Source organism: Anoplophora glabripennis, unplaced genomic scaffold, assembly GCF_000390285.2.
Source record: "Anoplophora glabripennis isolate ALB-LARVAE unplaced genomic scaffold, Agla_2.0 scaffold162, whole genome shotgun sequence".
NCBI classification, from domain to species: Eukaryota; Metazoa; Arthropoda; class Insecta; order Coleoptera; family Cerambycidae; genus Anoplophora; species Anoplophora glabripennis.
This window is the reverse complement of record NW_019416272.1, coordinates 166,269-193,779: the sequence shown is the minus strand read 5'-3', so window position 1 is coordinate 193,779 and position 27,511 is coordinate 166,269. Positions and strand designations below refer to the sequence as shown.

The window sequence follows — 27,511 nt, the reverse complement described above, 5'->3', positions numbered from 1 at the left end:
TTTTTTTTTTATACCAACTCATAGATACAGATAGGGATTTTTACATTTTTTAATATGTATTAAATTTTTGTCGCAGTTATATTCCAATTTCAATTAGATACCATTTCTTTTTTTAATTTTTCAATCTTCTCAATATAATATAACTAAGAAAAATTTAAATGTGAAAAATAAGAAAAAACTTGTTTGTTTCCATTAGTTGTTTATGAAAAATAATATTTTGCTAGTTTTCGAAATATTTGAAAAATACCAAAATTTTGGAAATCCGTTTTTGTTTCATTTCAGCCTTGTTTGAGGTGATGAAAAAAGAAGAACACTTTCTCATGGCCCTCTATCGAATGGCATAATCAATTTTTATATGTTACGTTTTGTCTCTCCAGGACCATCATCAACTTCATTTTTTTAAATACAATTCTGGAAATTTTATTACATTTTTTGCAAGCCTTCAGACATTTTGTCTCGAAAAATTCATCTTCAGTGTATTTGTTCCAAATTTATCTAATTTTTTTATTTAGATTTCTTTGTTTTTGAATTATATCGTACACTGTAAGTGTGGTTAGACCCCGTGAAATCCAACTATTGCCACCAGGCATTAAAATAAAACATTATTAGAGTTTTATTCCCATGTCCATAATTATTTCTAGGCTTCTCGAGTGCTCAAAATTCAAACAAATTCCGATCTATTTTTTTCAGGATAATCAGGATAATCATTTTTCAGGAATCATGTTAGCCTTGATTTTTTAGAGGCATAATGTTGGTCTCCTGATTACACAACTTAGCCCCCATTTCATTTATCGAAGAGGCTCAATTTATTGTTTTGTAAATTTCATTCAATATTTTTTATCTATGTAAATTCAAAAGTTAAAAAAAAGTTATGAGTCTCACACATTTTATTACCAGAAGACGAAATTTTCACTAACTGTCATTGACAAAGACGTTAGTAATAAAATGATGTATTATATCAAATCTACATACATGATTCTCTACTTGTTTATCTACAAACATGCGCTATTAATTTATAGTCAGAATTTATCAAAAAAATATTTGTAGAAAAAAAAATGAGCAATTGTTGATATGAATTTTGTTAAACAAAACCTATATGGAGTGGTTCAGATTTTAATTTGGAAACTTCACCAGGTGGCACAACAGATAAAAATATGGACATGAATGTTGGACTTGAAAGTGTTTGAAACTTTTGGTGGAATTTAAAAAATAATCTACTTATTATTTTAATTCAAAGAAACGAGCCTTAGAATTATATATTGAGGTCTCCACATACAGTTGAATTAAATAAAAAATAACTTTAGAATCACTTTTAACAAGAAAAACCAGTAATAAATATTTCCACTTTTTTTGTGTAAAAACGTACCGTAGTTTTAGAGTTATTTTTAATATAGGTGCTGTGCTCACTAAAATAACCACTTATTCTTCGAATAAAACGAAACAAATTTTTTTTTCTTAGAAATGCCATTGTGTATGAAAAGCACTAATCAATTTCCAGAATACTTATTTAAAGGTTTTGAAATCCTGAGGCTACTAGTGCTACTAGCCCCTCCCCAATATCTCCGCCACTGGTAAATTATCAAATTTTTCAGATTTTCAACAGTTTACCTCAACATACACATATTTATGTGATATTTTTGTTAATTTCAACATCCGCCCTTATCTCGAAAATGAAGCGTTCTCTATGCCCACATTCATATAAAACTTTTTGTTTCGAATAATGTGCTCTATCACCTAGTAAAGTTTTCCAATTAAAACCTGGACAGGATGCTGTAAATTATTAAACTTAAAATACCAAATGGAAATTAGTACAACAACTGTATAAACAAATCATATGTTTTTGTTTGCAAAAAACGTGTTTATTTAAAGTAAATAGATTTTTTTTCTTAATAATACATACATACCTTATGAGAATTCCTCGAGATTCAGAGCTCTACTTAATTAGTTAACAAAACTATATAACTGGTACCAAAAATACCAGCCCGAAATAAGAGTAAATAGTTATTAGAATGTCGACATTAAATATTATTTAAAATATCGTCTCAATACAATAACTTTGTTCCTAGGGTAATCAAACGGATTCCAACAGTGACACGTATGCGCATTCCGATATAATATTTCATAAGGTTCAAAATTCATTGTTATGAATTAAATATGCGATTGCGCCTGACTGTTCGAAACTGTTCTAATGCACTAGAAACAAAGCTATAATAATTATGATAAATACAAATTTTTTTCATAAATTCTAACCTGGGATTCCAGGGGCTCCTGGTCTTCCCGATTCTCCACGTCGAGCTAGCCCAGGGGGGCCAGGTGGACCCCTTAATCCCAGAATTAGTTCTGCCCTTCTATCTGCATGCAATATGAATAATATTAGTTTTGTTACAATATGAAATTGGCAATGGATTTTTTAAAGCTATGAATCGCGTTTAATAGAACTTTTACAACTTTTGTACCTGGGGGTCCTTGAACTCCTGGCGGACCAGGCCTACCAGGTCTTGACCGACCTGGAGGTCCTGGGGGGCCTATTAATGTTGCTGTTAACTCGGTAAGTTGATCTAATAAATTTGAAAATATAATAGTTATAAAATGATTTATTATGTGATTATGTACTGGAATTAAAGGAAATTTTTTCCAAATGTTGACTAAAAATATTGGATACAAAATGTATTACAATGTCAATTAGGTTGACACATGGATATAATGGTACTTGGAAAGATGTTCAAATCTAATTCTAAACAATATATAAAGGAAAGTGAATATGATTTTAAATATTAATTTATAATATTGAATAGACAAGGCGAAAACCTCGCTTTCGTGGTAAAAATTTTCCGATTCGATTTTTTTGCATACTCAGATTCGTGAGATGTTCCTTAACATGAATCAAGATGATGCCGGCCGGAAATTTGGTGCCCATTTGTTTAAACAAACTTTTTTTAAACAAATTGTAAAAATTGTTTTTTTCTCTCTGGAAATTTTTTTAAGGTTCTTTGGCACATTATAAACAAAAAATTTCCTATGCACCATGCCTCTAAAATTAATAGTTTTAAAGTAATAAACAATTTAAGTTGCTAAAAATGCGAAAATGACGATTTTCAACGGCCGATTTCCGGTTTTAAAATTGTTATTAAAGAACATTTATTTAATACTGCATATTATTATCACACATTTATTTAATCATAAGAATTCTCACACTGTTCTATGTTACAACCACATAAAAGTACACGAGTGACATAGTTTTTCCTACAAGAACAAGTTTTTAGTCTTACAGTTTTTTGTACGTTTACATTGTTTAACTAAGTCTTTGGGTAATGGATCTTTGGTAATATTTTAATATTTACGTACTAGAGACGCGCGCGCGGCTCAGCGCATTATTCACAATTAAAAAACAAGGATTTAAAATAATGAGATGAGAGTTCCAAAAACTCTTTAGCATCTTGTAGGGGGGTGTTTAAACTTTAATTTAGATACCTGGCAACATCAATAAAAATAAAATCGACCATTGAAAATCGTCATTTTCGCATTTTTAGCAGCTTAAATTGTTTATAACTTTAAAACTATCAATTTTAGAGGCATAGTGCATAGGAACTTTTTTGTTTATAATGTGCCAAAAAACCTAAAAAAAAAATTTCCGGAGTGAAAAAACAAATTTTTACAATTTGTTTAAAAAAAGTTAGTTTAAACAAATGGGCACCAGATTTCAGGCCGGCATCATCTTGATTCTTGTTAAGGAACATCTTACAAATCTGAATATGCAAAAAAATCGAGTCGGAAAATTTCTCCCACGAATGCGAGGTTTTCGCCTTGTCTAGAAACTGTAACGAATAGTTCAATATTTTATGAGAATAAAGATTTTACCCCTTAACACTGCAGCACATATATCACGAACTTCAGATTCTGTATAACTCCGTCCCTGAAAATGTATAAAAAATATTATTAGATGCAAGTAGGTACAGGAAAATTAAGTAAAATATAAAATAGTAAATATGCTGGAAATTCCATTTTATTGTTGCGGCACCGAGTATAATATTTTCGAGAGTTTATGAAACTAATTGAAGATATACCTATGTTGTATATAGAGGTATAAAAATATAACACAATTATTACGAATGTTTTAAATTTCCGCTTTTCACTAATTTTTTCTATTACCTAAAGACAAGATTACATGGAAAAACTACAACGGAATCCAATTGAGGATTTTGTTTACTACCAATTAGGCTGTGAATAACCTTTGCGTTCTGTTCATGATTAATTTTGTATCATGTGGTTGCGTGTGCCCCATATACTTATTATCTAGATAGTATGTATATGGTGTGCCCTAAATCTTAAAGCTACTGTTTAAAAGATCTGAAATTGAATTTTTAGCCAATTACATCAAAGAAGTAAAGAAAGATAGCTAAGGATCTACATTCTCTTTCTCTATTTCCGTATCCGAAACACTATTGGCTGTTTTTAAGAATGATATTGACCATCAACCAATTACAGTAAAGCAATGCATTTAAAGGTCCGTTGTTTACTTGTCAGTTCAATGCCGTTGGTATATGGCAATACTGGCAATCCTAATTCTGTTACATCAAATTAAAGGTGGCGGCCAGCAATCTTTACTCATGTACTGTGAAGTGAACGACTGAAATTAATCTGCAAATTTTTATTTATTGACAATTTACAAAGTATTATATAATTTTAAAAGGTAAGTTTAAATCAGTTATTTTTCCATGTTCATTAAGTCAAGAAATAGAGAATGAAGCATTTGAATTTGATTTAAAAACTATAACGGTCATTTCTTATGGCGGTTGAAGTAAAGTTTTTGTTTAAAAGTTTTTCTGTGTGGTATTTTTTGTTAATTGTATTTGTATTTAGTAGCAGTATTGTTCAAAACATAATATTAAAATATTAATTAGTATCTTGAGACATAAAGAACAAGTAATAATTTTGTAATTAAAAAATAATAGATGTTTAAAAACAATAAGTAATTATACCAGTTCTTCATAAGATAAAGTACTCTAATGTTGAAGAAATAATGAAATAAATTGTTGTATTTTATTTATTTTTTTAAAGTACAAGTTCATAAGAAATGATCTGATAATGTGGATATAAATAAATATAAAAATAATTATTAATGTGAGTTTAAAAATAATTTTATCAAGTTTAATTTAAAAAACTGTATTTCCAAAAATAATATGCTGTAAGTACACTTTATACACTGTATTTCCTTCTTATTTTTGTAATTTCAGTAATTCACTTGAGAATTGATTTATATTCTAATCTATTTATATTAAAGATCATTATTGTAGTTATAAACATGAAAGAAATACTGGTAGAAATACATGATAAATATTGCAAAATTACTACATACATAAATTATAAATGTATGATAAACCTGATAATAAGCTTTATTTATTTAATATACAGTTATTTTAATACTATTTATTTCATTTCAAGATGGCCCTAAGACATCGTACTGTAGAAAATTCCTTGAATCAAGAAAACATGCATGCAAAAGTAGCTACAAAGGCTGTTATACCTCCAAGAGGAACTGTTCCCAAAAGAGCAGCTTTAGGTGATGTTAAATTGAGTGAAGCTAATAAACTTTCCAATGTAAATAGTAATAATAATGGCGTGGCAAAAAAAGGTGGCGTTATGGGCCCACCACAAGCATTACCGAAGAAGACTGTCACAAGAAAAGAGAATGCTCTGCAAGAAAAATCGCAAAATCCAAATATTATTAAGCCTCCGATAAAACGACAGGAGAGTTTATTAAAAAATATTCACCTTGAGAGAGACAAAGTGACTGAGTCCAGTAAGTCATATTCTTCAAAACAGATATCTATTATTGACCCTGACGAGAATACCAAGAATGATCCTCAAATGGTAACTGAATATATAACAGATATATTCAATTATTTGCTAGAGCTGGAATGTAAATTTCCAATAAAGAAACATTACTTAGAAGGTCATCAATCGTCACCAAAAATGCGTGCAATACTTGTGAACTGGCTAATAGAGGTTCATACGAATTTTAAGTTATTTGCTGAAACTTTATTCTTGTGTATAGCAATTATTGACCGGTATTTGCAAGAGAACAAAAATATTGGTCGTGCCACTCTGCAGTTGGTCGGGACTACGGCAATGATTATCGCCAGTAAATACGAAGAAACATATTGGCCTGACCTAGATGATTATGTCTACATTTGTGATGAGATTTTTTCGAAACGACAGATTGTTCAAATGGAAAGGGACATTTTGGAAAAACTTGATTTTAATTTAGGACGCCCTATCTCATTACATTTTCTGAGGCGCTATAATAAAATTGCTCAAGTTAGAAGTGACCATCACGCTCTGGGGAAGTATTTACTGGAACTAGCTCTTCTGGAGTATGATATGAGCCATATCCGACCCTCGATCCAAGCGGCAGCAGCCTGTTGTTTGTCTATTGGAATATTAAATGAAATAATGGATTTATCAAAAATCTGGACGCCAACTTTAGTTCATTACACTACCTATAAATATTCCGACATCAAAAGCACAATTGTTGACTTGGCCCATTTAATTGCAAAAGCCGAAACTTCCAAACATCAAACGTGTCGAAATAAATATTCTACCCCAGCTTTTGCCAAGATAAGTTTAAGTTCAAAGTTACACGGACCACTCATCAGAAAGTTAACATCTACACCATTAACAAAAAAGTGAGGGTGTTTCATCTGTTTTATAGTTAATGAAGTATTTTAAGCCATGATTTATAATTTTATTGTACAGTATACATGACTTTTACTCTTTTATTGTATCAACGTGTATTAATAAATGTATGTCACACATACATTATCTTCTGTATTTCTTTAACTAGTCGACTGTTTATTATTATATACTTTATTGGATATATCATAGTATAATATACAGCAAACTAAAATTTAAAAGTAATATTCAATAATTCTTTTATAAAGACTAATATGTACAAAGAGATCACATTTTTACTAGCAAATTTTTATTATTTCAAATATTTTAAGTTATCAAACGCTGCCTTAAGGCTACTAAAATAAAGACGTGTTTTTTCATGAAATCAAATGAAAAAATAACAAACGCTAATTTGTAAAATTGAAACCTATTTTTAATTATTTTAATTCCACAAGATTTCCTATTAATTTGTATAGGTATAAGTAATAATATGTAAATTTGAAACAGTTTTGTCTCTTTAAAGTTGTAGAATTAGAAGGTACTATATAACTAATTGCGGTCAAATAAGCGAACATTAATATAAAGTAAAACTGTGAGAAAAGAACTGATGTTAAATAAATATGTATGTATGTGTGATATGTCTATATAACAATATTTTGTCATAAATAATATTTTGTCTTTAGAATATTAATTTAGAAAGATAATATGTATATTGTAAAATTTTAATTGTGGTAGTTTAACATTTTACTATAGATGGCAAAATATAATTATAGTATATACTTCACAAGATTTATGTTTAAATATTTCTTCTATATGCAACATTATAAAAAAAGATTAAATGCCAAACGTTTTATGTAATCGGTGTTCAGTTATTAATCGAATCGATTTTTATTTATTTATTGTTTTCAAACTGCCCTGTTGAATTAAATATTAATACGTAATATATATGACAGTTATCAAGTATTTTCATTTTCATTCTTATAAATATACATTACTAAACAAAAATTATTTCAACCTTTTAGTTGCTAAATATACCCATTTATTTTTTTATCATTGTATAATATTTGCTTAATATTCTACTCCCTTATCTCTTTTACCTTTCCGTTTAGGAGAAACTGGTAAAAAAAGTTTTGCAAAATTTTCTTGCATCAAAGTCATATACAGGGTGTTTCAGAAACCATAGGCCAACGCTCGGGTGTAGATTCCTAACCTAAAAACAATATTATTTTTTCATATCAACATGGATCCGATTTCTCTTCGTTCCTTAGGAACAGGGTGTCAAAGTTTTAAAATAAAATATTAAACCTTTTTTAAACCAATTTTTTCTTTGATTAAATCCAAGGGCTTGCAAGTAAGTCCGGTCCTGTAATTCATGTTCAACAGTTCAACATAGCCGTTTCCTTTTATTCATGATTTCAGAGTCATAATAACGCGTTACGATCCAAAATCTAGCAACCTGATTGGTTTCCATCAGATCGTAACGCGTTATGATTCCGAAATCATGAATAAAAGAAAAGGGCTCATAATAATACCTAGGATAGGAATGTGTATTTGGTTGTAAATAGTTAGTTGTCCAAATTTCATTTAATTCCCTCAAGTGGAAATCTATATTTTTGGAATAAACATATTATATTTTAAAACTTTGACACCCTGTAGCGAAATCGGACCTGTGTTCCGTGTTGATATGAAAAAATAATCTTGTTTTTAGTTTAGGAATCTGTCCGTGAACGTTGGCCCATGTTTTCTGAAACACCCTGTATAAATTACAGGTGACATTTCGAAGATCTAAACAGATGGAGAAATTTTCAAAAAAGAAACCCTGCTTGGAATATGTATACTTTGCCAAAAATAGGATGAAGTATGAAGGTACTATATAAAACACCTTTTATACTAAAAGATATATTTTCTTAACATTGAATTTAGTTTTATTTAGTAGATTTAACAACAGGAAATATAGTCCTGCTGTGGTTATGTGGCAATCTTTAAATTCTGTTCTGTTCTGTTTAAATAACAAAAGTTTGGTTTACACCTTTGAAATGCGATGATGAATTAAAAAAAATTCCCTAAAACTTGATTCTTTACCAGATAAAAAGGGTAGAAAATTATGCGAATTTAAGTTAAATTTATGATAAAATTTATTAACATGTTTAGTTGTGCATCACATATCTTAGATAATCTATTATTTACTTCATCATCCAGTAAAAAAACGTATGTATTTAACAAAATATAATAGGAAAATAATTCATACCGGAGGTCCGGGTACTCCAGGCATCCCCGGCTGACCATTTTGACCTGGTGGTCCAGGTAAACCCGATGGACCTTCTTTTCCAGGCAATCCTGGTGTACCACTGGGACCCTCTGGTCCTCTGTCTCCTGCTGCACCCCTCTCACCAGGCTATTTTTTTAAATGAAATAAAATTTACGAGCAAATTAAATTAAAATCTCAAAAAAATATATTCTTGTTTATACATTCACAAAGTATGTTGTACATTTTAATTTGTAGTACACGATTGGAATAAAGTAATTTATAAAAAATATTTTGCTTACTATTCCTGGCGGACCTGGATGTCCACGCGGTCCATAAATTCCAGGAGAGCTGCTGCTGCTACCCAATATCAAGTTGGAAACACCACTGATGTCCCCAGGAGGACCAGGTGGCCCAGGCGGTCCAGGTGGACCTAGTTTTCCCTCTAATCCAGGTAATCCAGATAGACCCATTGGGCCTGGTAAACCAGATGGTCCCTCGAGAATGATAAGAAAATATAATAGACCAATAATAAGTTCAAAAAAAAAATCTAAAATTATGCCATTTCTTGTACTAGCTTGCTCAGAATGTTTAAAGAAATAGGTCAAGCCGTTAATCATAGATTCTTTTGGAGAAAATGATGGAACTTATTAATCTTCTGATATTTTTGATATACAGGGTGTGCCATTTAAGACTCCGAAATTAAGAAATTTATTTTAGTTCCTGAAACTGGAGTTGTTAGGTCCCTTGAATAGCTTCAAATTGTAGTTAGAACTGTTAGTTCAAATCTTTCTGTATAGATGGCGTGGCGATACTAAAAAAGTTTGTTCCCTGGAAGAAAGATCGTCAAATTTAGAGTCATTTTTGTAATGTAAAGTTTTTTCCAATATTTCCTTGTTTTCGAGACATGTCGATTCAATATGCAATGTATGATGTAACAGGAAAATCTATTATTTTATTTAAATGACACCGAGACAAAATATTCTTTTAAAATATTGTTATAATGACTTTATTCACACCACATACTAACTAACAAACAATAAATTATAAAAAATAAATAATCAACTACGGAAAAAAAATGTACAATGGTAAATCTTAAACTAATATAAGTAGTTAAATTGAAAGACGCAAACTGATAAAACTGTAATTATTGGAAAACTAATATGTGTCATCTGTCTTACGTGTTTTATTTTAAACAAATGATGTGAACCACCTATGATTGTATTTTTTAATAACATTTGATAAAATACGGTTTGTCTCTGCCCCTTATAGAAGATTTACCTCTGTACAATTTTTTTTTCTGTAGTTGATCATTCGTTTTTTTTATAATTTATTCTTTGTGAGTGTGAGTGTGATTTAAATAAAATAATAGACTTTCCTATGACATCATACATTGCATATTGAAGTCGAAATAACTCGAAAACACGTAGATACAGGGATAAGCTTTATATTTCAAAAATTACTCAAAATTTAACGATCTTTCAGATGGACTGCATTTCCACGTTCCAGGGAACAAACTTTTTTTTAGTATCGCCACACCATATATACAGAAATATTTGAACTAACAGTTCTAGCTACAATTTGAAGCTATTCGAGGGACCTAACAATCCCAATTTCCGGAACTAAAATAAATTTATTCATTTAGGAGATATTGGCAGCGGGAGTGCTAAATGGAACACCCTGTATATGCTTCTTTTTTTTACGCGGGTATCAAAATTACATTTAAAAAGAAAGATTTTTATTAAAAAGTCTTGCTTTTTAAGATATGACGTTGTGTAAAGACTTCTATAAGCTGATAAATCTCATATGATTTTGGTAAAAAAATATAAGTAGGTATGAATGAAGCAAAAGGAGAGTCTCATTTATAGTACATTGTGTAACGAGACTAACGAGTGAAAAAAAGTTGCCAATAGCGCCACGTGGGCGCAGTGGAAAGCGCCCAAGTGGCGCTATGGCAACTTTTCCGAATGAGTTGCACATACTATTTTCTATCACAAGTGCGAGTCGTTATGGGACCTATAGCATAGGGGGGTTATGTGCACGGACAGTGCCAGATAGTACAAGGGCGTGATGTTATTTTCATAGCGCAACGCTCCAACACGCCGTTGTACTATCTGGCACTTTTCGTGCACATAACCCCCTATGCTATAGGTCCCATAGCGAGCGCGTGTGATAGAAAATAAATTAATCAAGTTTAAAATTAGAAGTAAACTAGGAAAACATATTTAACTAAAACTTTGACTAAAATTAGTACACCAAAATACATAGTTTTTTTAAGAATATCAAATCTTAAGCCTAGTTTAGAACAAAAAAAAAAGAGCAGTAATATATCCGAATAAGTTATAATATCTACATCTAAATCTAAAAAGAATTTTCAAGAATTAACAAAATAGAAGGAAATATCTAATCTAAAAAAAATATCTGTAAACCATAGGCATATGCAGGACAAGTATAGGGAGTCAATGATCTCCTTTTCCAATTTTTTTACCTGTTCAAAATTGCAACTTAAAGTCTTAAAAATACATTTATCTCTTTTTATTTTTGACCCTATGTCTCGGAAATAAACGCATTTGTAACACTGTTTAAGTAATAGGTAAATAATTACTGGTTAATTTAATTTTAAAATTAATATAATTAATACTTACAGCATTACCAGGATATCCTCTAGGTCCTATCGGACCTGATAAGCCACTGTCTCCTCTATCTCCTTTTTCTCCTAATTTTCCAGGTAGTCCAACAATTCCATCCGACCCTGGTTGACCACGAGGCCCATCAAATCCTCTTGGACCTGGTTCTCCTCGTAACCCTGGGGCACCCTAATTATTTTGTTAAATTAATAAACAGAAATATTTATGAGTCAAATATATTTGTAGTAACTATTAATTTACCGAATCTCCAGTTTTCCCTGGAATGCCCTCTGGTCCCTGAACACCTTGTGGTCCAATTTGTCCTGGAGGTCCAGGTAACCCAGGAAATCCCCTTTCTCCCTTTTCTCCTGTTTCACCAGCAACTCCAGTTTCTCCAGGTGGTCCAGGTGGTCCCCTGTCACCAGCTGCCGCTGCAGTTCCTGGTAAACCAGGAGGTCCAGGATAACCACCTTCTCCCTTTTGGCCGGGGAGGCCTGGCGAGCCAGGGGACCCAGACGGACCCTAAAATAAATAATATTTTGTTGAATATGTTCTTGAAGAAGTTTGAATTTAGTAACAAGATCACTCTATTATGCAAGTAATTAATTTTTGTTATTTGATTTATTGGATGTCTTAATACAAATAATTAGTTCTTAGGATAAAATATCTTACAGGCAAGCCAATTAGTCCTGTTGCTCCTTGAATACCCGGAGGTCCTATGAATCCTGGTTCACCTCTAGGTCCTTCTGGACCAGGGCGACCTTCTTTTCCTTGTGGCCCTCTAGGTCCTTCTGAACCAGGTACTCCAGACAAACCTCTTTTACCTAGGAACATTTATTTCTTATGAATGTGTCTATTTTGTAAATTGTAATGCATACTGTTGATTGTACCAGCATTACTTAAATGTTATTAAGTTCCATTTAAACCGCAAAATAATTCTTTATATGTGTTCTACATTTGTTTTGAACACTGTTTTAAGTTTAAGAAAACCTTTTTTCCATCTTTCTAGTACATTTTTCTAAGCACACAAAAATTAGTTTTCAATTTAAGTGAAACTTAACATTTATGTAACAATTGTACGCGGGAGCGCAAATGGCTCCATCTGTCGTGCGGGCTCCCAACTGTGCCATTCAAATGGCTACAGTAGGAAGCGACCTGCTAACTGCAGGTACTTTGTTGCACGACTGCTACCCACAGAGGGCGTAACACAATGTTTGAATTGTCAGTGTTGCAAGAAACAACTACTCCGAGAGCTATTTGCCCCTACCGGCATTGAATTATACTCGCAACACCTAGTGCAACAGCTAGGATCGTTTGTCAGTTATCGTATCGTCACGAAAAGGAAATATATTGTACGCGGGAGCGCAAATGGCTCCATTATGTAACAATGTTGATACAATCGGCCCTAAGTAAATAGTAATATTGAAAAAATAATATATATATTTTGATAAAACTTTGATACTGGTTATTTTTAACATTTGATTTTTTTTTATTCTAAATAAGAACATTTTAAATTTAATAATAAGTATTTTGGTAACAATATATAATAGTTACCAGATGTATTTTGTTGAACAACAATTTTAAACTATTTATCCTTTTACTAAATTTGGTCAATTTCTGCACCTTTTGAGAGTTCCTCAAGTTAGTGGCGCATCCAGAAAAATATATATTTTTATAGGTACTTAGTAGAACAGAAAATATTTATCACCTGTTTCTCCTTTTGACCCTTCTTCTCCTTGTTCTCCTTCATCTCCTTTGCTTCCTTTCAAACCAGGTATACCAGGCAATCCAGGTTCTCCTCTAGGTCCTTGAGGGCCAGGCACACTGACTGTAGTGCCTTTCTCAAATCCAGGGCTGCCAGGAGGACCAGGAGGACCAGCTGGACCCTAGTTTTCAAGGAAGGAGAAATAAACATAAATACTCGTAACATTTCGATTTGATACTCACAATTGGTCCAGGTAGTCCATTTTCTCCTGGAATCCCTGGTTCCCCTCTATTTCCCTTGGGACCTCTAAAACCAGGTCTTCCATCTTTGCCATCAAACCCACGAAGTCCAGGTTCTCCAGGAACTCCCCTTGGACCTTCATCTCCAGGAAAACCCTGAAAATGAAAGCCATTGTTTAATAATCTATAGCATTTAAATATAATTTTGTTTAATATGTGACACCATAGAAGATTTATGTAGTAAATTTCTATTTCTTACAGGTGGACCTATAGGTCCTACAGGTCCTGGAGGTCCTTGAACAATTTCATCATTACTGACGACAGTTTGCCCTGGAGGGCCTGTTGGTCCAGGTGGTCCTTCTATTCCTGGCTGTCCTGGAGTGCCATCTGTTCCTTTCTCTCCCTTTGGTCCTTGTGGGCCAGAATCGCCCTAGAAAAATAAATAGTTTTTAGTTTGCATGGACGCACATGGTGAAAGAAAAACATTAGTTAACCATTTGGTTAATAGAAAAGTTTTCGTTTGAGTATAATTAGTAAGTATAAAAACTTTTAATTTTAACTATCTAGTATTATTTTCCATAAATATGGTGGATATTATTTAAATTTATTTATTAATATATTAAGGCAAAATGTATTGTTAATTATAATGGGGGCAGGTACTTAAAAAAAAATAGACACAATCGTGGGACACACTGAATGACAAATATAAATATAAAGCAATTTATTGTTAGTAGATTCAATGAAATATTTTTTAAAAACATATTTACCTTGTCACCTTTTGGCCCCGGACTGCCATCTTTTCCAGGTATTCCCGATGTTCCGGGATTTCCTTGCACACCTTTCATTCCAGGCAATCCTTGTAATCCTGGATTTCCCTATTGAAGCAGTTTATACATATTAACGTTCCCCTATCAAGTAAGACATTTATATTTCATTTTGGTCAATTAGGATGATACCAAATCTTAGTATAATACGTAAAGCAGAATTCCCAAAGATTTGATTTAATATATTGATTAAAATTAATATTTTTCATCAAAAAAATTGTTTGAAATCCTTAAATTTTATATGTACGAGAGGCATTTCAAAGAAATGTGAATATAAATTCCAATTATAATGAAAAGTGCAAATAAAAAAGATTGTAACAGCAGTTGAAGTAGCAATTTCCTTGCATTAGAATATTTAAAAAATTTTTTAGGTATGTATATACTAATTTTTAGGATGCTATTTATAAAATAATGTGAATGTCAGTTGTTAGTTTACTAAAACTTGTTAGTGTATGATAATCAGGGAAAGTTGAAGTATGGGGAAGGTGATTTATACTCCACAATGGTGCATGATGTGTATTAGAAGTGTTGTCGGTAGTTAATATCATATCCTCCCAATTTACCTATTGTTAACCCTGCCAAGATTTTATTTCAATTGTGGTAAAATTATATGTGTGTAGATACTTATTATTTAATTCATATTTTACTACATAGTGGTAAGAGCTAGGCTAAAAATTTATTTTTTTATACCATAAAGTAACACACATACTCTTAGTCCAATGAGTCCCCTTGGTCCAGAGGGTCCTATTGATCCGGGTATTCCAGGTTCACCAATGAGACCAATCGGACCTCTAGGTCCTGGTCTACCCTATCAACAGTTGTTATTTGGATTAGTAAGTTACATTCCACAGCTTGTGAGCCCTATATTACAAAGGTTAAATCTCTTCCATCTGTTAGATACCATCTATGAGGGAAAAACTGATTCATAGTTAAAGTTTGTACAATCGCTGTTAGTTTAGTCTAGTAATAAAAGCTATTAGCTTATTGATTACTGGCAATAAGTAATATTTCTGGTCATAAACATACTGAATAACCAGGTATTCCAGGTAAACCCCTTTCTCCTCTAGGTCCTGGAAGACCTACTCTTCCTGGTGGACCTGGGGGCCCTAATTCTCCAGGTGGTCCAGGTAAACCCTTTGTTGCAAACACAAATTCAATTTAAAACAAATTTAAACCTAAAGGGAATACCAATGTTTTTCATTTTAAAAGGTATAAAATAATTTGCTTTTTGGCATACATTTGAATTTTTTAAAACATTTTTAATTTTGAATTCAAATTTTTTATTTATCTATATTCATTCGGCATTGTATTGTGCTTTTTCTAATTTATTTGTTTAAGATTTACATTGCATTTGGAAAACTTACATACACTTTACATTTATAAAGACTATAATAAAAGATTTTAATTAAGAAATTAGTCTGAGTATACAGGCTGCCAAATTTGGTCAGCAATATTTTGCTTTTTTAGATGGAAAGATGCCTCCTAAAGATGACTATAGACAATAAGTTTTGTAAGCATTTATTGGTAATTAAACATCAAAATGAGAAAACAAAAATATCATTAATGTTTTAAAAATATAGCAACTTATAAATAGTTTTTAAGGAAAATAATTCAACAAACACATTTTATTTGTAATTTGGAACTGAAAATCATTATATTTTGTACAAAATTATTATCTCCAAATTCAATAAAATTTATAAATAATGGATACTTCTATTTTTTTATAATTTATCAATTCAAATGTTTTCCATTTTAGAAAGCATATTCGTGTGGCATGGAATAATTTTTATCCCCAAACAATGCAATTTATAGAAGTGATACAAAGGCATCTCTTTTCAATAAAATTATCTAAAACTTCAAATCAGTAAAGATCGAATAGTGGAAACATTTGCATGCAAAAAGATAATGTTAAATTTAGCCACAATTTCTTTTCCTCTTTTTTTTATTCATATAGAATATGTTGATAAAAACATGGAAAATAAACACAGCGAAATATAAATATAAAATAAATCAAATAAAATCGTATTCATTATAAAAAGTTGTAGGTAGAAGGGATACAAAAGTTGTCTCAGCTTTTCAAAGATGGGTGAGATATAACAAAGTGCTATTCCCATGAATGGCCATTGCTTCTCAATGCTCAAGTCTTTATATACGTCAGATAGTTTATTAAATATTGCGAATGTAAATCTGTGCTGGTCGGAGCATTAGTCCGCAGATGAGTTGTTTTCCTCTATATTGTCAGTTAAAAAATAATGAAGCATATTTTAAAAAGAATTTACTTACATCTGTTCCGTTCAGGCCCGGTGGTCCTTGAGGACAGACTACGTCACAAGTGGGTGGTGTTACTTCTGGGGGCTTCGGTGTAGGCTTCAATTTCTAAAAAACAAAAATAAGAAATTATGATAAATAATATATACAAGTTTTACGAAGAGTATTAACTTTATGAAGCGAAATTTTACTTTAAAAATTAACAAACGTCAACCTACCGGTAATTCTAAGCACGTTTCTCTTTCTGGTCTTGTAGGATCACAGCTCATAACCATCCATTGAAGATCAATCTAAAATGTATAAAAAAAAATGTACAATATATTTAAAAAAAAAATCCTCCCCGGCGGGGAATCGAACCCCGGTCTCCCGCGTGACAGGCGGGGATACTGACCACTATACTACCGAGGATGTGTAGGAACGATTTTATTAAAGAGTATTTATATATTTATATAGTTTGTGTTAATAAATTGTGGTAAAGATAGGTGTAAGTTTAATTTATAATAAAATATAATTATTACTTGATTTATATAATAATAATAGTAACTTACCGGTATCGAACGCTGTTAAAAAAATAGTAGATATTAGAATTAGTTATGGGTAGTGCTATACATAAAAATACAGTGGTTTAATAAAATTTTATAATAGCTTTTTATTGGCAGAGGTGTTAAAATTTTAATTATTAATCCAGTATATCTAGAAAATTTTTGTTTTTTTCTTTCAATTATATTTAGTATCAATTACACATTATTAGCTGTGTCAGTTAGACTTACCGGAACTGTTTCTCTAGAATTTGCTAGTTTGGAGACTGATATTTCTCCATTTACATCGATTTCACCCCTAGGTTGTAAAAATTCTTCTGAGAGTTCTTTGCAGTCAACATACAACATTACTTTTTCTCTAGAAACGCCGAAATGTATTTTATGCCAATTTTTATCGAAAACCTGGAAATTAAAAAATAAAAAAGGAGCGATCCTGCCAGGATTCGAACCTGGAATCTTCTGATCCGTAGTCAGACGCGTTATCCGTTGCGCCACAGGACCTTCTAAATTACTTTGCGTTTTTCGAAGAAGAACTGTATAAATCATGCAGATACATAATTGAGTAATTTAAAAAGTACGTAGTAATAAAAATATTTTGATTATTATTTGTAGTATATAGTTAAGAGAAAAAATCAAATATTTAAAGAACACATTTATCGAAATTGAACTAATATAAATTTCATCACAGATTTTCCTGAAGATAGCGCGATACGTCTCTCAAAACTTACCTGAGGATTATCAAAAGCAACTGTCTGTAACCTTCCTTCATAATTCGCTATGGAAAATTCGATAGTTTGGTTGCTTGGATTTAACGAAATTAAAAATTGTGGATTGAATTCCAAATCAGTGACCCTTATTATATGCCATTTAGATTTAGGCAATCTTCGAATGCGAAATGTTGTAATGAATGAAAATTGATCTGGTAACCCCAATGGAAATATATTTCTAAAATTATATAAAAACTATTAAAGCATTCAATTGAAATAAAACTATTAGAAATTTGTATAATAAGCCCGGCTAGCTCAGTCGGTAGAGCATGAGACTCTTAATCTCAGGGTCGTGGGTTCGAGCCCCACGTTGGGCGAAAATTTTTTAAAACTTTTTTTATATACATAGAAAAATTAGTAAATTATTGAAACACTTTGTTAATTTATTACATGAAATTGGTATTAGTCTAACCCACCACTCTAATATAGAACTAGTTTGAAAATTCCGAAATAAAAAAAATGTTTATGAGTAGAACAATGTTTCTACCTGATGCAACATTTCTTCTAATTATGTATGTAAGTATTTTATTCAGAACCTGAAAAGAACTTCGAAAATTATAGTAGGTGCCTAAATACCTATATTTAGTATAATAATACCTTACACCAAATATACAGGGTAGCCCAATTACAGTACAGTCCACCTGAAATATTTTCAATGTAACAGGTTTTTCCGGAAAACCCCGAAACAGGTCGATTTTCTTTTCAAGGGGGGACGTCATCATCAAGACTTAAAGTAGTAATAAAAAAACTCACCGGATAATGAAACTATGAGGTTTATAATCGAAGTCTTGATGGGTTTTATTAGAAATTTACTTGTAGCTTTGTTTCGATTTTACATCAATCAGAGTTGTCTAGGAGTCTAGGTTGTGAAATCCATTGAGTTGTTATTATTCGCTATTTTGAAGCAAACGATTTAAATTATCATGGTTTACACCACTGCAGAGAGAATTGAAATTGTCACTCTCTATTTTCGAAATAATGAAATGGCCCGGGTAACAGCAAGAATTTTTAATGAAAGGCATCCTGGTAAGAATCTCAGCCATTCCTACGTAATACGTAAATTCATAGAGATTGGATTCATTGCTAACAAAAAACATGAAAGGCAACATATTGTTACTGACGAGGCTGCACAGGTTGCAATTTTAGAACATGTTGAATTGGATCCCACTTCAAGCACCAGAAAATTAGAAGCAACTTCAGGAATTCCACGTAGTAGTCTTCTGACGATCTTGAACAAGCATCGATTCCATCCCTATAAGATTTATCTCGTGAAAGAGCTCAATGAAGATGATCCAGATCACTATACTCGATACAATGTTGTGAACAGATGAGTGAAACAATTTTGAACAATCTCAGTTTTTTATATTGTACATGCTATTCTGACGAATGCATATTCTTTCTTAGAGATTACGTCATCATACATAATTGCAGATACAGGAGTGATTCAAATCCTGAAGTTATGAGAGAACAGCACACAGTATCCAGAAAAATTGAATCTATGGGCTGGGATTTTGGGAAATAATATTGTTGTTCCATTTTTTCTAATAACTTACGGGTGAATCTTACCCCAATTTACTTCAAGACTTCATCTACCTTCGCATTGTGGATAATCTTGAAAAGGACGATCAGATCCCAGAGGATGACATATTTTTTCAACAGGATGGCGCTCGGCCACACTATGCAGCTGCTGTACGTGACATTTTAAATCCACATTTTCCCGAACACTAGATTGGTAGAAGAGGTTTCATTGAATGGCCCCCAAGATCGCCTGATTTAACACCATTTGACTTTTTCTTATAGGGTCATTTAAAAGTGTTATTTATGAAACGAAATCTACCTCTTTAGAAGATCTTCGTTATTGAATTGTGGTAGCATGTGATGATAAATAACCCCCGAAATGCAACAAAATGTTCGGGAAAATGTTGAACAAAGGTTTTATTACTGTATGGAATTAAATGGCTTTGAACACTTTTTTTTCCATTTATTTCACCTACACTTCCAACAGGTTTTTTACATTAATTTCAAGGCAGAACAAAAAAATGTCAACATGTTTGTAAAGAGAATTGAAATACCTACCATTAAAATGATGTGCCACTTAATCCTTCGTGCCATTTAAGATTCTTGAAGGGGTTGCCACCCTGTTTAGGAGGATGGTCCTATATCTATGAATTTGTTATTAAAAGATGTCCCCGTTGAAAACAAAATCGACCCGTTTCGGGGGTATGTATTGGTACTATTCTACGAAACAACTGTGTTAATTATTTAATTAATACTATGCATAGGCGCCGAAGATAAAAATGAAAAGGTTAATACTGTCATATAATTAATGTGTACAGAGGCGGCGCTTCTAACACAAATAACAGTAAGAATAATGTTTTTTTACAGTTTTTATTTATAAAAAATTTCTTTCTATAAAACTGTTAAATATAAATTAATTTTGACTATAATGAGTATCTGGGAACTTTGAATAGAAAGAGCCTATTTATAAGATCCTATAAGACATTTTTTCGAAAACTCAAAATGTTATTGTGGTTCCATAACTTTAAAGTAACTTTTTAATTAGTATTTTGTCATATCTTCTTTCAGTCAAATTTTTTTTTCGTTTTGGACACTTTCATTAATCAATCAATCATTAAAATTCTAATGGTCTAACAGTTTACCTGATTCATAGTAGCAAGACTTTTTTATTTAAGATTTTCCAAAAAATTAAACTTCATATTACAAAACGTTAAAAAAGCTTACAAAAAGGTTGTCTTTCTCCATGTCGATAAAATATTCTTAAATTTTACAATTTTTAAAAATTAATTGAAGATGATTTGGTAGATTTTAATTTTTATAACTGTGCTTGTAGAACTTAATTTTAATCATAAGTTCAAGTTCTGTTTCTTTTAATGATTTAAAATTATTTCTATCTATTTGCAAGATAACCTTTTTATAAGATTTTTTAATTTTTTTAATTTTTTAATAATCCTTAAGGTCTTAGATTTTTAAAAAAGCTGTAAATAAAAAAGTTACGATCAATTTTGTAGTCAATTTATTGCTATACAGTGTGTTAATGATAAGTTTTGTCAAACTTTAAAGGCATATTCTACCGGTGAAAATAATCAAGTATTTTTTCATGGATAACTTATTCCAAAGTACTCTCCAGTGGCGTAGTTATTGGCGAATGTAGGGGACCTTTTTTGAAAAAAAATCGTACGCCACTGGTTTTTTAAATAATTTTAAATGTTTTTAAAATGTACAATCAATTTGTGACAATAAAGTATTCTTGTAAAGTATTCGTAAAATTTATTGGTCTTTAGATAATTGGGAAACCAAATAAGAAGATACTTAAGTACCTGCCTTGCTATTTATCATTTTCTATTGATTGCTAAGTGTGTAACAATAAATTTAATACCTAATATTTTTTAGAGATTTCAAAACACTGTACACTCTTCACAAGGCTGCCCCTTTCAGTTTGATATGTCCGAGTCTGAAAGCAAATTCGGTCTGCTCGAGCACTCCAAGCCTCGCGGATTCGGCGCTTATGATAGTACGGTTTACCACACCACCAAGTTAAACAATTAAAATGCAGAAGCACAGAAAATGTCGCTGAAGATATTACATAAAAACAAACTTCCTGTACAAACGTTTTCCTAACTAGTTCTGCATTAGAATGGCCTATTTTATAAACAGTAAACCTCGTTGGCAAAGTTAGATCAGCGTCTTTGTCCAGTCTGTAGGCTGTTTGCAGTCGATTCGTGCCCCTAACTCTGGACACTCCTGGATACTGGGTTTCCAAAAGGTCCAGTCGGAATTGTCTGATGAAGTCGTATGCTTGCAAGTCGTCATCTCCTATTCTAAAATCGGCGCAAGGGCGACTAACATCTTCTTCGATTATATTAAGTTCTGAAATAGAAGAAGTTATTTGCTTACTTATACAGGGTCGGAAAGTTCCCATGGTTCATCGGCCGTTACGTGAGAGCGATAAAGTAAGTCATAGAAATCCATGCGATAGAGAAAAATGGTTATAATGAAGGAGTCTAATAGTCACCGCCCATTTCGCCCTTTCACAAATAAGAAGTAGATGTTATTTGTGGAAGGGCGAAATGGGCGGTGACTATTAGACGCCTTCATTATAGCCATCTTTCTCTATCGCACGGATTTCTATGACTTTCTTTATCGCTCTCACGTAACGGCCGATGAACCATGGGGACTTTCCGACCCTGTATAAATAATATGAGACTTACAGGGTGTTTGGTATAGAATAGGCCATATTCAATAAGAGTTGCGTCCTCGAAATAAATTAGGTAAATAAAGAATACATAAAACGCCACTTTAAAAAAAAATAACTACACATTTTTACTCTTAGTATTATCAATCAATAAAATAAAAATCAACACTAATATTTTAAATAAACAATATCAACTAATAATGTAAGAAAGTCAACTATAACATTTTAAATAAACCTAAATTTGTAATCACATTAAAATAATATTACAGTAAATGCTCAAAGTGACTTCCTTGTTCTTAAACGCAAGCATTAGTTCTTCGAAAATTACAATGAATGTTATCCAATAATTGTGCATTAACTCTCATAACATTAATTTCATGTTGTATTCTTTCGCATTTTTCGTTTTCTGTATTTACTGAAAAGTTATAAACTGTGGTAGTCAACGCTCCCCAAAGGAAATAATTACATGGGTTTAGGTCCGGGGCTCGAGGTGGCCATTTTAAAGAGGCATTATTTCCTCTACCTATCCACCTGTTAGTATAGTAAGCTGTAATAACTGGTCTTTTAATACTCTATTAACGGAACTTTTTGAAAGCCAACCTCAGCCGCTAAACGCCTTGTATTCGTATTTACTTGAGGAATTTCTTCGACCCGTGCCAAAATTTGTTCCTCCAGCTGAATAGTTCCGGCCGTACGTTATCCACGATTTAATGTTACAGGTAAAAAACGTCCTGTTTCCTGAAGGCGTCTCTACGCATTAGCAAATGTTTTGTGACTTGGAATTCTTCAATTAGGAAATCTAATCTAATTACCTTAAACTGATTTTAGGGTGTAAAATTTTGTAAAATAGTGCTTATTTTTAAAAATATAAATTCTGTCTTCATTGGCGTACAAACAAAAAAGTTACGGGATAGCCAGTGGCGCACAGTCACTAGAAAGAGAACATCCTGTATATGTATTCTTAACAAATTCTATAGTTCCATTTTCCTTATATAAAAAAATATGTATACCACATTTGAAGTTTCTAAGAAAAACAGTTTTCAAATTATTTGAAAAAAACTAGGTTGTCTGTTCTATATTTAGAAGGCTAAATAGTCTTATTTTCATCCAAGGAACCTGTGGCCAAGCGTTGTCGATCCTTTTCAGGGACACCCTGTATATTCTTGTTGGCAAATTATAGAAATAATGAATCCTCTTTGAAAGGTTAATTTTTTTCGCCATTCCTAGAAAAATTTCAGCTTCTATTACTACAACTTAGTTGAGTCCCTCATTGGTGGGATCTCAAGTAAAGGCCTATTTTGCTCAATAAATGATACGCCGCTGCCTAATGCCGGGCGATCTATTTAGGCATATCATATTTGCTATATCAGCTGTTTAATTCTAATATATACCGTTTCTTGTAAATGAGAAATTTAATTCTCTGTTTAGCTTCTATTAATAGAAAATATCTAAAATAAGACTGTTTAATAATATCTAATAACTAATCTAGCAGCTATATATAATAGTTTACTTCATTTTAATCTATTTGGATTCTAACAATGTAATGAATATTCTTAACAAGGCGATCTTGCATCGCCTCATTTCTTGGAAATCGAAGTTTTATATAAATTGTCTGCTGAAACTATATATTTGATAGAAGTTCCCAAGTGGGATTTTATGGCGTAGTTCAAAATAATCATTACAAACCGATTAACAATTAGGTACCTACTATCCGCCTATAGTCTGTTTAGAAATGAAAGAGAGTAATAAATGCTTATTATGTATGCAAATCGTAAATAAATGTAGTACTGGTGCTTATATTCAATATTTTTATATTATGCTTTTTCGGTGTAGATGAGGGGTACTTTTAAAAAAACTTTGTGCGATCGGACTGTACTAAATTGTAGCAGGTAGCTAAAATTTAATCCCCGACAATCCGTCTTTGTCTATGCCGCTTCAATTTCTCGGTCCATTTCTCTTATAAGTAAACAATATAAAAACAGCATTTCAAAACATGAGGCTACTTTAAGCATCATAACCGGGTTAAGAGGGTTTTTAGTAATTCAAATAAAATTATTCAATATTATTATCAAAATATTTATTTAAATTTAATGAATAGACTTTTATTCCACACAAAAATATATGTATTTTGAAAATTCAAATTATGGTGAGTAAATGTAGTGTTGTATAAATGTACAATAAAGAAAATAAAAAAGTAGGTATATTAAAATTCATCCTCTGAATATTCTGATGAATTATCTTCGTCTCCTAGATTGATAACGATAGGTTCCACAGTAACGTCAATTAAATTATCGAGTTCCCACATTTTCTCCTCTTCTTTTTGTACATGATGTATACATCTTTGCCAGTTATCTGCAGTTACTCGTTCCAAGGAATTTTTTAACAAAATTTTCACGTCACTTAATTTAAACGTCGTATTATTTCGCGCTACATCTCCTTTTACCTGCGCCCAGACTAATTCGATTGGGTTAAGTTCACAGTGATAAGGTGGTAACCGTAGTACCGTTATTTGGCGATTTGTTGCCATTTCATCGATAACATATTTTTTCTGATCTTTATTAAGATTGACAAGTGTCAAAAGTTCCTTTTTCACCATATTTGTTTCAAAAGAAATGTTTTTTCCGGATAACCATTGAATTATATCGGCTTTCCTCCAAGCAGTCGTAGGCGTCCGCTCGGTCTGCCGTGAATGGTAACTGGCATTATCCATGACAATTACAGACCCCGGAGGAATAAGATCCAACATCTGTGTAAAATACTCTTCGAAAACATCTGCGTTCATGTCTTCGTGATAGTCACCTGTATTTTTAGATTCAAATAAAAGTAAACCGCCATCTACAAAACCACTGGCACTACCTATATGTGTCACTATTAATCTTCGCCCTTTACCTGAAGGTGCCTTGAACCCTGTTGAAAGTCCATCCAAAAATGCTTGTCGAAAACTTTTTACATTTTTATCTTGCCATACTTTTGTTACAGTATATCCCTCGTTGACCCAAGTTTCGTCTAGATAATAAATATTCCTCCCTTCGTCACGGAATTTTCTAATTGATCTTAAGTAGGATCTTCGCCAACAAATAATTTCATCTTTATCGATAAGAACTGACTTCCTGTTCTGCTTTTCCCAGCAAAAATTCAACTCTCGTAAGACGGCCCATAATTTGCTTCTACTGATTTTTGGCAAATCGTTGTCCTCTGAAAGTTCACTTAAAATTTTGTTTAGCGTTGGTATTTCTTTTTTAAAATAAAATGAGTGTACTTTTCTGCGAATGACATTTTTGAAGAAATCATCTATAACGACTTTTGACCTCCCTGTAGATGATTTTGGGGGATTTACAGTATCTTGTTCATTTTTTGTTTCCTTTAAAAATCCGTCGATTTTCCAATCCCTGTCATTTTTGTTAGCATTAGTGTTACCCGATAATTACCTGAAACGAAATATTACCACGCCCATGGCCGGTTCTTATCTCGGAGTTTTATTACACTCTTTCATTTTCAGACTATAATTATCAATTTTTGTATACAGTACAGCTGTACAGATAGTTTTAAGTCCTTTCAAATTAAGTGCAATAAAAAAAACTTGTGAATTTGAATGGCGGAATAAACCGAAGCTCTATCAGACTCGCTTCTAATATCACCTTAAAGACCATCAAATAGCTGCATCTCGCACAGAACCTGGACTTAGTATCATTAGTATCGGTTGAAAAGGGGTGGTTGCGTTTCATTGCTTTTCTTCCACTAATTTAGATCTGAATTGTTAGTTTAAATATAAATTTTATTTAAATTGGATGAAACTAATTTTCGCAAACTTAATTGTCACCAACAGTTAAGAGTAAAGGAAGGCTGTCGTCCCCCTGACTTATTTCAGCTAGGCAGTCATAGAAAAGCATATAAAACACATATTCTCGGAATAATTGGGTTTGTGGCTGTTCCGAAAGAAAGGTTTTTTTTTTGTTTTACGTGTGTATTGTTCGGTATTAATTACGACGAATCTGGAGAGAAACGGATATAAAGGATCCGCATTTAGACGAAAATATAAAAGCCATGAAAATTATTTGGTAACATACAGGCTTAATTTGATTTCGCTTATTGGACAAACATTCAAAAACATAACGAAGAGTTGAGGAAAAAAGGTACATCCAAAATCATTAACTGTAACAAATTTTGTGGTTTGTAAAGTTGCTCTAATAGGTACGGTATTTTTCGCGGATTAGTGAATTTTCGTCAGAACTTGAAACAACACTCAATGAACATCATAAAAATGTAACAATTTTGAATTAAAATTATAGAGATAATTAAACAGGATGAGTTCATCTATTTTTATACTACCTACCTAATATCATTAGTTTTATAACTAAGCTATGCTCTCTAAGAATGTCTAACAATAATGACAATATATGTTTATTGCTCAACAGATTGTAAATCCAGTTACTGGAGAAATATACCTAAATAAAAAAACACATAATATATCATAAAATTTCCAATCTTAAAGGACTAAACAAACAATATAAAAAATATATTTGAATATGTGGTTATAGACAGCTGTTGTGAATTTAATATTGTCAGAAAATTGATGATTTGTACTGACATTAATATCACAAGTTTCACATAACAAATTGAAATTTTTGCATATAATGTATACGGGAGATTTTAAAATGTAACATTTTGTCTTATTCTAGGAATTTGAAAATAGAAATCGGTTAGTAGCAATCAATGAACAATTTAGCCTATTGTGAAGCGAGTTAAAAAAGGGGTTTTATCTGCTCCGACTATAGTAAATAGACGATTAATACATTGTTTTTAAACAGGTAAGCGGATTTTACCGCAGAAGTGGAAATTGCTATGGACAATGGGAGGTTAGTGAGATAATAATAATAATAAATAATAGGGAAAAAAGCGATTTCGACTTATATATGCATATTTTATGAACAAATAAATAGAAATATTTCATAAACATACATTTTATTAATTATTATAAATGGATATTTATAGTAATAATTATACAGTTATTTCATTTAGTAACATTTATAAAATCTAGACAATTATTCCTCTCGCGTTTACTAATTGTTACATTTTTCTCAAAATTATTTGACCGCTCCATTTCAGTCACCGGAGGCTCAATATGATCTCACTGATCCATTAAAACAGCATGATGCGACATACTATTAGAACTTGGAGTAGAAGTGTCATCGTAAAGAATCCTGTTGGCCATTTCATTTTTGTTAGGTACCTAAACTGTCAACAATATAACTTTCTGCAATTGTGGCTGATTTCCACCCACCATGCTTCTTGATTGCTAATACATCAACTCCTGTATTAGCCAGTTACGTTGCCGATGTTCTTCGGAATGAATGGCCTGTATATGTTTCAGGATGTTCTAGTTTCAAAAACTGTGCAATCTTATTAGGAATC

At 31.8% G+C, this 27,511-nt stretch overlaps 2 protein-coding genes and 3 non-coding genes across 5 annotated transcripts in view; 2 read left to right on the top strand and 3 right to left on the bottom strand.

Annotated features, from left to right (window-relative positions):
* Nucleotides 1-27,511, bottom strand: part of LOC108908678 (collagen alpha-3(IX) chain-like) — a 44,160-nt gene that overhangs the window by 1,036 nt on the left and 15,613 nt on the right. Inside the window, exons 3-21 of the mRNA XM_018712792.1 lie at nucleotides 21,567-21,774; nucleotides 17,848-18,064; nucleotides 17,351-17,521; nucleotides 17,129-17,140; nucleotides 16,799-16,870; nucleotides 16,596-16,688; nucleotides 15,339-15,446; nucleotides 14,256-14,363; nucleotides 13,748-13,918; nucleotides 13,492-13,644; nucleotides 13,253-13,430; nucleotides 12,217-12,368; nucleotides 11,806-12,066; nucleotides 11,563-11,733; nucleotides 9,220-9,414; nucleotides 8,921-9,067; nucleotides 3,859-3,913; nucleotides 2,457-2,558; nucleotides 2,251-2,352 (exon numbers count right to left, since the gene is read on the bottom strand). Coding sequence (XP_018568308.1) covers nucleotides 2,251-2,352; nucleotides 2,457-2,558; nucleotides 3,859-3,913; nucleotides 8,921-9,067; nucleotides 9,220-9,414; nucleotides 11,563-11,733; nucleotides 11,806-12,066; nucleotides 12,217-12,368; nucleotides 13,253-13,430; nucleotides 13,492-13,644; nucleotides 13,748-13,918; nucleotides 14,256-14,363; nucleotides 15,339-15,446; nucleotides 16,596-16,688; nucleotides 16,799-16,870; nucleotides 17,129-17,140; nucleotides 17,351-17,521; nucleotides 17,848-18,064; nucleotides 21,567-21,774 — 2,676 coding nt within the window. The remainder of the gene's footprint in view (nucleotides 1-2,250; nucleotides 2,353-2,456; nucleotides 2,559-3,858; nucleotides 3,914-8,920; nucleotides 9,068-9,219; nucleotides 9,415-11,562; nucleotides 11,734-11,805; nucleotides 12,067-12,216; nucleotides 12,369-13,252; nucleotides 13,431-13,491; nucleotides 13,645-13,747; nucleotides 13,919-14,255; nucleotides 14,364-15,338; nucleotides 15,447-16,595; nucleotides 16,689-16,798; nucleotides 16,871-17,128; nucleotides 17,141-17,350; nucleotides 17,522-17,847; nucleotides 18,065-21,566; nucleotides 21,775-27,511) is intronic.
* LOC108908676 (G2/mitotic-specific cyclin-B-like) lies at nucleotides 4,618-6,805 on the top strand. Its single transcript, XM_018712791.1, has 2 exons — nucleotides 4,618-4,690; nucleotides 5,443-6,805. The coding sequence occupies exon 2, from the start codon at nucleotides 5,443-5,445 to the stop codon at nucleotides 6,688-6,690; it is 1,248 nt and encodes a 415-aa protein (XP_018568307.1). The 5' UTR covers nucleotides 4,618-4,690; the 3' UTR covers nucleotides 6,691-6,805.
* Trnad-guc lies at nucleotides 16,917-16,988 on the bottom strand. The gene has a single exon. It is a non-coding gene; the product is annotated as a tRNA-Asp (tRNA).
* Nucleotides 17,548-17,620, bottom strand: Trnar-acg. Its single transcript has one exon. It is a non-coding gene; the product is annotated as a tRNA-Arg (tRNA).
* Nucleotides 18,131-18,203, top strand: Trnak-cuu. Its single transcript has one exon. It is a non-coding gene; the product is annotated as a tRNA-Lys (tRNA).